Here is a 12340-nt window from a genome sequence, read left to right on the forward strand (position 1 = left end):
AACCTAAGCACACAGCCAGGGCTTTCCCAGAGAGGAGAGCGATCAAGGAAGGGGCCATCAAGAGAGAGGTGAGGCAAAGACAAAGGCTGAATCCAGGAAGGGCAAACATGGCACTTGGAGGGGGCGAGGATAAGGCACACAGGCAGGTGGGGCTGGTGGATGAAAGGGGCCAGCAGCAGCCTCGCCCCTTCCCTCAGGCTCAGCAGATGGCTCCATTGTACCAGGCGCCTGTGTCACCTTTGTAGGCTCTTGGGCTGCACAGCAAGTCCCTGTCCCCCAACTGCAGCTACATAAAGTCCCTGCCCTAGGCTGGCTTTCAAGGGCCATTATGGCAGGCGTCAGTGTCTCTACCTGCCTTTACCAGGTGGCTCTGCTGGAGCCAGCCCCTGGGTGCCAGGAAGGGGTGCCAGGTGAGTCGGCATATGTGCTGTGGGTGTAGGTAGTTAGAAAGGAGGCCCAGCCAGGCCTTTGTCTATCCAGATCGCTGTCATCTTTTGGTATAATGGCCTTGGCCAGTATGTGAGCATGCTTGCTCTATCAGTCCCAGGATCTAGGGCTGGGTGTGTGTTTGTTGCCACCCGAGCCAGAGCAGTTACTATGTGTAGATAATAATAGCAATCGTAATCCCTCATAATTGGACCAGACTTTGCTGTCTGCAGGGCACTTCCCTGCCCGTGACCTCATCTGACTTCCACAGGCGCCCTGTAAGACAGGCCAGGCTAGAGTTACTATCCCCATTTTCCAGCTGAGCAAACACAAGCCCAGATGGCCTGAAGTCACATCTCCCATAAGTGGCAGCCCCAGGCCTGGGGCCTGGGACTTCTGACTCCTTGCGCAGTGTTTCTTCCTCCGCTCCATACTGAACTATCACTGACTTGCTGCTCCGCAGGGCGGGGTGCACAGTCCGATTAACAGGAAGTCCATCCCAGCTGTAGGGGTGTCTGAAGAGTACATGGAGGTATATCAGCCTCCACCAGAACATGGAGCCAGGGCAGAGGAGGCTCCGGGTCACCCACCCCAGCAGAGAAACAAAGCCAGGTCCAAGGAAAAGAGGCAATTAGCTGTGTGCATCCCTGCCACTATGGCGAGGGTCTGTGCACAACTTGAGTTCAGAAGGCCTGCAGCAAACTCAGACTTTCTAGTCGTTTCCCACTTTCCCATGGGCTCAGAAAGCAGAGGCCGGAGCACTGGGGATGCAGCTCCACAAGTGGAGTGCTTGCCTTGCGCACACCAGGTAAACACTGCATAGAGCAGTTGAGGTGATACAGGCCTGGCCCAGCACTCAGAAGATGGAGGTGGGGGTGGCGTCAGAAGTTCAAGGTCATCCTTTGCTACACAGAGCATTTGAGGCCAGTTTGGACTGCAGGAGACCATGTCTAAGGTGGGTCGGTGGCTGAACCAGGAGCTCCCAAGAGCCCCGTCCAGGGACACACAACGACTCTCGGCTGGTTAGTACACATGACTATCATGCACGCGCACAGCACTGTGCCCGGCTGCAGGCTGGGCCCCTGGACTTTTTGTGTGCACACCTATGCATGCTGGGGGCGGGGTCATTGTCTACATGGGGATTATGTGTGGTTACGGTAGGGTAAGCATAAGCTTAGCATAACCTTACTGGTCTCCAGCAGGCAAGAGACCTGACAGACCCCCATCTGGGCTTACCACTGACTAGGCTCAGTGTCCGATCCTGTAAACCAGGGCACCTGTCTCACCTCATTTATTTCAAGGGCTGTCACCAGGACAGAAGGAACAATGGATGGAAAACACAGAGAACTCAGAAACACACTTTGAGGATGAACGAGGCAGAAGAGGGCTGAGTGTGAGCGAGGAGCCTTGCCTGTGCGGACAACCCTTGTGAGAAGAATAAATGTCACACTTCTCCCAGTGGCTCAGGAAGGCAGGACAGTGAAGTTCACAGGCTGACACGGGGGACAGAGTCCAGTGTTGGACTTAGCAGTCACAGCTCCAAGGTGACTTACATGGCCCCTTCAGGGATACCCATCCACCTGATAAAATCCCCTTTGCCTGACTTAATCCCGACCCGGAGTTCAGCAGTAGGGTGAAGAGGTCTCCTCTTATGGGACTCTGAAAACGCAGAAGTCACTGGTTCCATGGCCCAGAGCCACATCAAGGGTTACCTAGCAATACTCGCTTGGAGCCTGGGTGGGCAGGACATCTTTATCTCCAAAGGTCGATGATGTCACTTGCTCCTGCGCATCTGAGCATAGCCCATGTGCTTGAAATTTCTGTGTGGGTTGATCACCTCATGTCTACAGTACCCCAGAAAGCTAAACACAAGGGGGAAACAGAGGCCGCTCCAACACAGAGGTACAACAGCTGACCTAAGGTCTTACAGCTAGTATAGGGCGGATCCAAAATGAAATCCAGGTTTTTGGCCACCTTCCCCCTCCCCACACACTTTAAGACCGACTCCCTCAAAGCTGCACAGACCTAGAGTTTGGGCCTGTTGAGCCTCAAAGTTGAACCTCAAAGACCTATAACCTATAACCTCAGTGGTTATAGCTAAGGTCCTGGAACCAGACTGCCTGGGTTCAGAATTCTGCCTCACCTCAGAGTTTAACCTTCCCTCCAGTTTCTCAGCACCCATCAGCAGGACCCGAGACCCATCACAGCAGCAGGTCAGAGCCCCTGAGCTGTCATTATGTGAAGACAGGCCCCTCTCCTTCCCCGGGCACAAGCCATAGGGTCCCCCAAAGTGCCAAGAGGGCTTCTCACCTTTCGATCATCCTCCCGCTCCAGAGAGGAGCTGCTGGTGTCCCCGGGGCCGCTGGAGGGCATTGCTGGCAGCTGGGCAGTAGGAGGCAGGCTGTGAGGGCACTGTGGGGCTGCAAGCGCTTCAGAGAAGGAATTCTCGTGGTCTTTGTAAGCAAGAGCTAAAACTTAAACATAGACCCTGATGTCAAGCCCTCGGAAGAGCGCTGCCTCAGCGCTGGGCCTCAGGTGGTTCTGCCTGTGGGAAAGAGAAGTTGGTCAGTGGGGCACAGCCCAGTCCCTCCCAGGATTAGTCTCCAGCCCAGGCCAGCCTGGCCTCTGACCTCTCTTCTCCCAGTCTCCCAAGCGCCCCAGAGGGTGAGAAACTGAGGCAGCTTCCACTTCCTCCAGAGCATGGAGGCTATGACAGTCCTGTTCAGAAACTCAAAGGTGTAGCGTACGCCACGTTTAGGGCTTCCAGAGGCCTCCTGCTCCTCCCATCTCCGCTTTTCTTCCCTCCGAACACTTCCGAAACCCTCCCTCCCACCCCAGCCGGGCCCTGGGAAACCCCAGCCACCACCAGAGGCCCCCAGCCCAGCTACATTTTCCTTCTAATCTGTCCTCACCCGACCCCCCACCCCCACACTGCTCCTCGAGTGGAGGAGGAAGTGAGCAGCAGCCACAGGATGTAGTGAAATGAATGTCACTTTGCTCAGCCTGCCCAGGACCGGCGCCCCACTGACAAAGCTGAGGCCCGAACCCAGGCGGTGCTGGGATGCCGGTTTGCTGTACTCTCTGCGTGCCAAGGGGTGAGGCTCAAGGCCATGGCGGCACTGAACACACATGCAAGCCCCTCTCCAAGCCCCTCTCGTGGCCCCATTTGCCGGCAGGACTGGTGGGCTTGAGCCCTACCAAACGCACACACAGCTGTATTTTAGGGGCTTTTCTTCCTCCCTCCTCCAGGTGTGGGCCGCAAGCCAGTGAAATAACAAAGCCCGAGCCTCAGGCCACAGCTCAGGGTGGGTGTGTTACTGCGACAAATCAACCCCCTTCACTCCGGGAGACACACGCTTCCCCCCCAAGCCCAAGAGACAGCGCCAAGCCCCTGCCTTGAGTGTGTGCCTGCCCGGGAGGGGATTGGCAGCAGTGGGAGAGTAGGAGGTGGGCTGGATCGGAGCCCACCCACACCCTTCCCCTTCCAGTTCCCTGTTCTGCCTCCCAGCTCCCCTCCCGGTTGGGCCTTTCCTCCCAGCCCCCTCTGCCAGGGCTCCCTGGAAAACCAGGAACGGGAGACCGCCCAGGCTTGGGTTTCCCATGGGCCCTGTCCCTTCCCCCAGGGATGTGACAGCCGGGGAGGTGGGTGCCCCAGTTTGGGCTCTGCACTGGCAGCGGTGGGAGGCAGCTGGAACTGGGGGTGGGGGGTGACGCAGAGCCAGGAGAAAGGGCCTTAGAAGTTGAAAACCAAGGCCTGCTGGAGAGGCTATGCCCACAGCTGCGACCTGTCTAGGGATGCCCCAGGTAGGAGGCGCCTTACTCCCTACAGCACTAAGCGGTAGGGCACTTGTCAGGGCTGGCTGCTCAAGCACCTGAGATGGTGGCTGGGAACGGAGAGAGCGGCTCTACGCCGTGACGTGGTGACATGGCACCTCATTTTGTCCGCTCCAAGCACTTCCCTAAGACTAAGGCTCAAACGGTTGGGACGTGTCTGAGGTGTGAGCCAGACCTCATGAGTGGACTCTGAGGGGCTGAGTGCTCTTGGAAGCCAAGCCCCCCTTCCTCCGAACCCCATGGAAACTGATCTGACCCAGTACTCCAAAAGGCGTCCCTCCTGCTATTGGCCAGTGATCCCGTCCAAATCCCATAGCTGTTTGCAAACGCCCCACATACAAACCTTGACAGAGTAGGTGACAGCCCAGAGAGTCAGTAGGCAGAAAAGAATGCTGCACCTGGAGCCAGCAGCTAAGGTCCTGACAGGGTTAGCTGACCCCCCAGGCTATTGGGCCTCCCAGGCAACAGGAGGAAGACCGCTAGCACCCCACAAGGGAGACAGACCAGGCACGAAGCAAGCAACGGGAATTAGTCTGCTCCATAGTCCAGAGAGACACAGGGGAACCTGCATTGGAGTTCTGCGAGAGGAGGCCCTGACCCCCGAGGGGGAAGGGAGGGAGTGGACAAGAAAAGCAGAACAGCAGAGTAGCCACAAGGGCAGTCACCCAGGAAAGGAAAGGGAAAGAAAGGAAATATCTCGGGACACCCACGTCCCTGACACGTGAGCTTCATGAAAGGTCATCATGGAGAACAGGGGTCTGGGGTCAAACCTAGGGCCCTTTGTGTTTCTCCAGAGACCTCAAAACCCCTGAGCAGCATCTGAAATCATCAGCATGTGACCAGGCAGGGCTCTACTTAGTGGCCAAGGCCCTAAGCTGGACACAGCCCTGTCCACCTGCACACGAGAGCCACTGTCTTCTCTCAAGCTAACCTGGCTGCCGGGAGCAGTGGACTGTGGGACCACTGTCCTAAGCTGGCAGCAGCCGAGGAGCCTATCTCAGGCTCCTGCAGACCCCAGCATCCTCCTCACCGAGCCCACACCCCGGGAACCCTCACCAGGAGCCCAGACATCACCAGCAGCAGTTTTTATCTTTTCCTCAATAACTTTTTTATGTTTGTAGTGACCCTAATGGTGCTTATCACAACAGCATGAAAGTGCTTGTCCTTGGAGCTGGAGAGACAGCTCAGTGGTTAAGAGTGCTGCTGCTTTTCCAGAAGACCCTGGTTCCCAGCACACCAGGGGCCTTAAAACAGCCTGGAACTCTACATTTTGGCATCCTCTTCTGACCTCCACAGTCAATGGCACAGCACACATACAGCACACACACATACAAATGAAAGTCAGTCTTTGGCGGGGAAATGCTCCTCCTTGAACTCCTGATCCTCCTGCCTCCCACCACCCAAGTGCTGGGATTACAGGCATGTGCCACCATGCCTAGTAAGAGTTGCAATACCAACTAAATTCCACATTTTACCACCTTCTTCAACCTAGAAGACTTAAAAAAAAAAAAAAAAAAAAGATGTGAAATGACAAGAATGGACTGAACAAGGGAACATTATCAACAAAACTTCCAGACTGGGAAAGCAACTTAACAGCCAAATGAGAGACAGGCAGTAAAAGCTGATTTTTAATGCACAGCCCTTAACAGACACTTGCCGCCAGAGCACCAGGGGCCTGTGGGGTGGACTGAAAAGGACGCATGTGTGACAGCAAAGAGGCTAGAGCAAGAACGGCCCCTACACCCGCTTTCCCTGAGGCCGCAACTTCAGATTCTCTGGAGGGTAACACGGTTAAGGGCGAGGTGACATATCCCAGCCAGCAGTAGTAAGCTTGTATAGATGCTAATGTGAGATCTCAGGTTGTTCCCCTACTGGGCTGGACCCACAGGTAAGGCCCACATCAGTACCACATGGGCCAGCACTGCCTGTTCACTCTGCCAGGGTGGATCTAAAAGCTGACAAGTCTTAGGGCCCAGAACTTACAATTAACTTCTCTGGTTAGAGAAGTTGTTTGTTTTGTTTTCTGTTTGTTTGTTTTATTTTTGAGACAGGATCTCATTATAAAGCTTAGGCTGGCCTGGAACTCTCTGTGTAGCCTGGGATGGCCACAAACTAGAGATTTTCCGGCCTCTACAACCTGAGTGGTGATTTCAGGCATGAACCATCACACCCAGCCAGTCCCCTGTTCTTCGTTCGTTCGTTCATTCATTCATTCATAGAAAGGGTCTCACTAGGTAGCCCTGGCTGGCCTGAAACAACTCACAGAGCTCTGCCTGCCTCTGCCTCCTGCAGTTCTTGATCTAGAAAGGTTAACCAGGGGCCAATAGATATTTTAGGAGAGCCTCTGCCTTGGAAGTCAGGGACCAGGATAAATAAAACCAAGCTGAGTGCAACAAAACACACCGGTGGAAGGAGGGCCCCGGAGAAACAAATGTTAAATATGATTGAAAAAGAAAAGCTGGAGATCAGAGAAGAGCTGCTGGCGGCTAGAGAGATGGCTCAGCGGTCAGGAGTGCACACCGCCTCAAAAAGGCCAGAGTTCAGCTCCAGCACTCAGCATGCGTGTCAGCTGGCCTAGAACCACCTGCAAGTCTAACATCTGGAGATGGGCCACCCCGGCTCCTCTGCATATCCACACTCATATACACCTCACATCATTAAAAACAAATGTACCTTAAAAACAAAACAAAACACAACGGGAATTCTACAAACACAAAATCATGGTAGTAGAAACACAAAACTCAATGGCTGACCAGAAATAAAATGATTTACCAAATTATCCAGGATTCCACTAGCCTACTACCATACCTATATGAATCCAAAAGAGATGAATGATGTCAAAGGGACACCTGTACTCCAGGACTGAGGTGCTGTTTGCAACAGAGATCAATGTAGGTTCCTGCCAATGAGCGACCAGATAAAGAGAATAGGGGCTGTGTGCCCAATCCAGTTATTGTTCCGTTACAAAACAATGAAACTGTCATTTGCAGCCATGTGGAAGAGCCTGGCCCACCTTAGATTAAGGAGTAAGTCAGGCACGGAAAAACAAAGACCACATGGCATCATTTACAGGCTTGGTGGTGTACACCTTTAATCCCAGCACTTAGGAGACAGAGACAGGTGGATCTCTGTGAGTCTAGAAACAGTCTGGTCTGCAAAGCACGTTCCAAGGCTGCCAGAGCTACAGTGAGACCCTGCCTCAGGGAGAAGGAGAACGCTGTTTTACAGGTTGGTCACAGAAATAAAGTACAGAGTAGCAGTTACCAGAAGGAGGAAAGGGACTGTGGATGAGAAAAGATGGTTAATGAGTGCAGGGATACACCTAGATACCAGTAATAAATTGTTTCAAGGGTTTCTCTGTGTAGCCCTGGCTGTCCTTGAACTCCCTCTATAGACCAGGCTGCCTAATGTTGACTCGAACTCTATCACTGAGATTAAGGCGTGCACCACCACCACCAGCTAAGGTAATAACTTTTATTTTAAAGGTTTTTTTCAATGTGGCTATGACTATGTACGCCACCTGTGAGTGGGTGCCCTCAGAGGCCAGAGGAGGGTGTTGAAACTCCAGGAACTGGATCCTATGGCACCCGTAAGGGCCGGGGACAGAACTCAGGCCCTCTGCAAGAGCAGCAAGCACCCCTAACTGCTGAGCCATCTCTCCAGCCCCATAAAGGAGTAACTTTCAATGCTCTAAAGCACAGAAAAGCAACCGTGGCCAGCACCAATTAATGTTAAACTTCAAAATAGCTAATAAGAAGAGTTTGACTGTTCCTAACACAGAGAAACCATCGGTGTTTGAGGAGATGGCTAGGCCAATGCCCTGACCAGACTGGCACTTTATACAGCCTGAAGCACCACCGTGCAGGCAGGGGAGGCGAAGTGCTTGACATACAGGCACGACAGGGGTTCAAATGCCAAGAATCCACACAAAAGGTAGGCAGGGGCAGGAGCACACGTAATCCCAGCTCGCCCCTGTGCCAGAAGAGGGAAGTGGAAATAGGAGAACCATCAGACACTTGCTGGTCAGATAGAGTAGTGTTCCCACCCCACCCCCACCCCCGCCACACACACACACACACACACACACACTCATGCACACACGCATGAACGCATGCACACGCGCATGGACATTCGAATGCACTGTCACACAAGCCAAAATATCCGACAATGTGCCCCAAAACCTGTACAATTACTATTTGTCATTTTTGTTATTGTTGTTGTTTGTTTGTTTCGAAACATGGTCTCACTAGGTAGCCCTGGCTGTCCTAGAACTCACTCTGTAGACCAGGCTGGCCTCAAACTCACAGAGATCCACCTGCCTCTGCCTCCTGGCACTGGAAATAAAGGTGTGTGCTACACTGCCCAGTTACTATTCATCATTTAACAGAAGTGGTTCACTAAAAAGAAAACAAAGAAACATGATTGTGTGTAACTGTCATCCCAGCTACTTGGTAGGCTGAGACAGGGGGCTTGCAATGACTTTAAGACTAGCCTGGTCTACATAGCAAGTTTTGGGCCAGTAAAAGCTACATGGTAAGATATTACCTGGGGGAGAAGAAAAAGGAAGAACTCTTACTTCTGGGAGGTCTTTACCCTGGCATGACATCATCATTTAAGTGTGAGACCTTCCAGAACAGAGGTCTCACACTGTATTCGGAGGAAGTGGGAAGTGTCTCCAGTACAGGGGACCAGCACGGGAGACAAGGGAAAGGATTCTCTGCTGGGAAGCTAAAAAGACACTACGAAGTGACCACCTGACACTCGACTTGGCACCGCCATGGCTGGGCCTGACGAGCGCAGGGACATCTTCTAGTCCCTGTCCTTCTACTGTACAGCCAGGACCCAGGCACACTGGCTGTGTTCAGATACTGTCACCTGTCCTGGAGGACACGCTCCAACTAGTGGGATGAAGTGAGCAAGAGGAGAGCATAAAACAGCCAGCCGATAGGTAGAGAGTTCCACAGACGACCACAGAGGGACACCATGAATGTCAGCTACCACGGCCACATGCCAAGAGGATGGTGGACCCAGGGTGAGAGAGTACAGACCTCCAAAGGTGGACAGAAATACTTTCAATCCACTGTTACTGTCTCTATGCAAAGCCATCCTGAAGGCCATCAGGAGACAAGAGACAGAATTGGCAACAGGCAGGATGAAAACAAGGCAACTACTAACTATAGGGAAAAAAGGAAAAGGAAACTTGTTAGGCTCAGCTGTGAATAACAGTTACATTGACATAATAACGTAATTATGTTGATTTAGCAAAGGTGCTCACACACACCACATCACACACACACACACACACACACACACACACACACGGACACTGCACACTGAACACATCTTTTCTGTAACACAAAATTAATGGCTTACAAGAACAGATTTCTTATCTGACAACTCTGCGCATTAGAGATCCTAACGGTTTCCCTAAGGCTAAGGTCAAGGTGCTGGCAGGGCTGCATTCCTTCCTACAGAGCCTAGGGAGAATCCGATTTCCCACTTGTCCCAGCTTCTGGAGGTTGACTCCCTTCCTCTGCTCACAGCCCTCCCCGGCTCCAAAGCTAGCCGTGGTCACTAGTCTCCCTCATCACATGACTGCCACTCTGCTCCTGCCTTCACCTTTCATTTCTAAGGACCCTTGTGGTCACAGGCTCAGATGATCCAGGATAATGTCTGCCTCCGTTTCAAGGTCTTAATTTGATCACATCTGCCAAGTCCCTTTGGTTATGTGAGGTGACATATCCATAAGTTCAGGGAATTTAAACATAGCCTTGCCTTTTTTTTTTGGGGGGGGGGGCAGTTCTGAGACAAAATTTTTCTCTGTGTAGTCCTGGTTATCCTGGAACTCGCTCTGTAGACCAGGCTGGCCTTGAACTCACAGAGATCCACCTGGCTCTGCCTCCCGAGTGCTGGGATTGAAGGCGTGGGCCACCATGCCTGGAGAACTCGGCCATTTTTATTATGCCTGTTAGGCCAACAGCTACATGTGTGGACATAAGCATAACAGACATTTTTGAATGAATATCAGAAGAGTATTGTCAATAGTAAGCCGACCACAAACACTGTTTAGGATGGTGGGGGAGTGGAAAGGGCCTTTGGGCTTAAAAAGAATCTATTAATCAGAGGTGGGCAGGATAGCTCAGTGGATAAAGGCGCCTTCGGCCAAGCCTGATGACCTGAGTTTAATACCACAGTAGAGGGAGAGAACTGACTCCTGCAGGATGTCCTCTGACCTCTATACACATGCGAGCGTGCACGAGCACACACACACACACACAAATAAGATGTAATGATTTTTCAAAAGAGGATCTATTAAACAGGAAATCAATGAAAAAAATGTCTATACAGACAGATCATTATGTGCTCATTATGTGCAGAGGCAGAAGTAAGGTCGCTGGAGGAAACGTGTAAAAACAGCAGAGGTAGCATCCTCTGAGGAGGCAGAGAAGGCAGAGGGGCAGACAAGTGCTACGTCTGTCTGTGCTACTGTTGGGAAAGACGATGTTTTATCAGGAGGGACCATGACTGTGGCCACCCATGGTGTGCAGCCTCCATTTCTCCTCCAGAAACAGGAGGGACTATTCACCCGCTGTGTCGTTCTGTGAAATCACCACATCCCACAGAGCAAACAACCCCGGCTCCTCATGCCCCCACAGCTCCATCACCAGCTCCCTCCCTCCCTCCCAGCACGCACCCTGTCCCTCACGAAGTATCCAGTCAGCCCTCCAATGTACAACCTTCCGGTCCAGACCCACACCAATGATATCAACTCATTTTCATCTCTCCCACACCGGGGGTGTCAATGCTGAACACAGCCTGCCTCATGCAGCCTCCTTCTGGGGCCTCAAGCTGGTCCCACTGTCCCCAACACCATCTCCACCTTCCTCTCCAGGCTCAACCTCCTCAACACCTCAACTCGATGATGCCTCAAGATGCCCCACGTCTCAGCTCCTCCTTTGCTCCCACTTCAGCTAGGGCCTGTGTATCGTCACTCTCAGCCAAAATAACCCCTTAGCACTCAGAGGTCTGAACCCTTGCTCTACCCAAACAGTCCCCAAAACAAAGCCCAGAAGCCCCTCCCTACCCACTTCCAGCCCTCTGGGGATTTCTGAAGGTTTTGATCATGACTGCATTCCCCCAACCCCTAGACCTACCCTGGTGCAGAGTGAAAATGTGACCTGAAAGAGCCAGTCAGAGGCCTTACCTGGGACTTTAACTGATGGTACAGAAAGATGAGAAGAGCCAAAACCGAGTCAGGGGCGTCCAGCCACTGTCTTGAGGCCACATGGGACAAACAGGGAGGGGCCAGGACAAAGAACCAAGGGATGAGGGAAAGGAATCAAAGATGACTTGTCCGGGCAGGCCCCCCTGAATCGAGGGAACTTCTGGGACTGTGTGAGTGGGTCTGAGGAGGCTGACTCAGGAGCCAGTCTCAAGCTCTGGGAAGTCCTCCAGGGAGCCAGGCTGGTTCAAACCTCGACCTTTTTTCTTTGAATCAGGTTGGCCTGATACAAAGCTGTGCCTCAGGTTCCTCGGCTGTAAAATGGAGGGAATAACAGCACTAGCCTCATAGAGCCACGGAGAGACTGAAAAAGTAATGAATTAAAAATGCTTCCTAGAGTGCCTGGCATTGAGAAAACATCGATAAATCTTCACAGTTATTAAGAGCCTGACTCATCCACCCACAGATCTCTCTCTTTTCTCAAAATCCCTGGAGTGCCCACAAGTGGACGTCGCTCAACTGGAAGCTGTGTGCTCCTACGCCACGCCACGCCACTCCACGCTTGTGAATAAAGCTTTACGATGTCAACATTTCTTTAATTCTCACACCGCACCCCCACCATCTGGAGCAAGCACTATTTTCATCCCCATTTTCCAGATGAGGAAAATGAGGTCTGAGAAGGTTCCTAAGCTGCCTAAGATCAGTGTTCATAAGAAAGCAAGGTTTAAAGGCCGCCCTGCCCATCATAGTCTCTCATAATTAGCTCAGGACCTTTGCAGCCACGCTCACTTTGGGCACTGATAGGTCAGAAAACCATCTCCAGCCTGTCTTACTCTTCCCCTTCAGTTTGGGTGGAAG

General features: G+C 52.3%; 1 protein-coding gene across 1 annotated transcript in view; it reads right to left on the reverse strand.

Moving 5' to 3' along the window:
* Dnmt3a (DNA methyltransferase 3 alpha) overlaps positions 1-2982 on the reverse strand; it is a 77783-nt gene extending 74801 nt beyond the window's left edge. The window contains exon 1 of the mRNA XM_055626241.1: positions 2737-2982. Within this exon, the coding sequence (XP_055482216.1) occupies positions 2737-2799 (63 nt within the window). The 5' untranslated portion in view covers positions 2800-2982. The remainder of the gene's footprint in view (positions 1-2736) is intronic.
* Between the last annotated feature and the right edge of the window lie 9358 nt (positions 2983-12340).

This window comes from Psammomys obesus, unplaced genomic scaffold (genome assembly GCF_907164565.1).
Source record: "Psammomys obesus unplaced genomic scaffold, mPsaObe1.curated_primary_1811, whole genome shotgun sequence".
Classification (NCBI taxonomy): domain Eukaryota; kingdom Metazoa; phylum Chordata; class Mammalia; order Rodentia; family Muridae; genus Psammomys; species Psammomys obesus.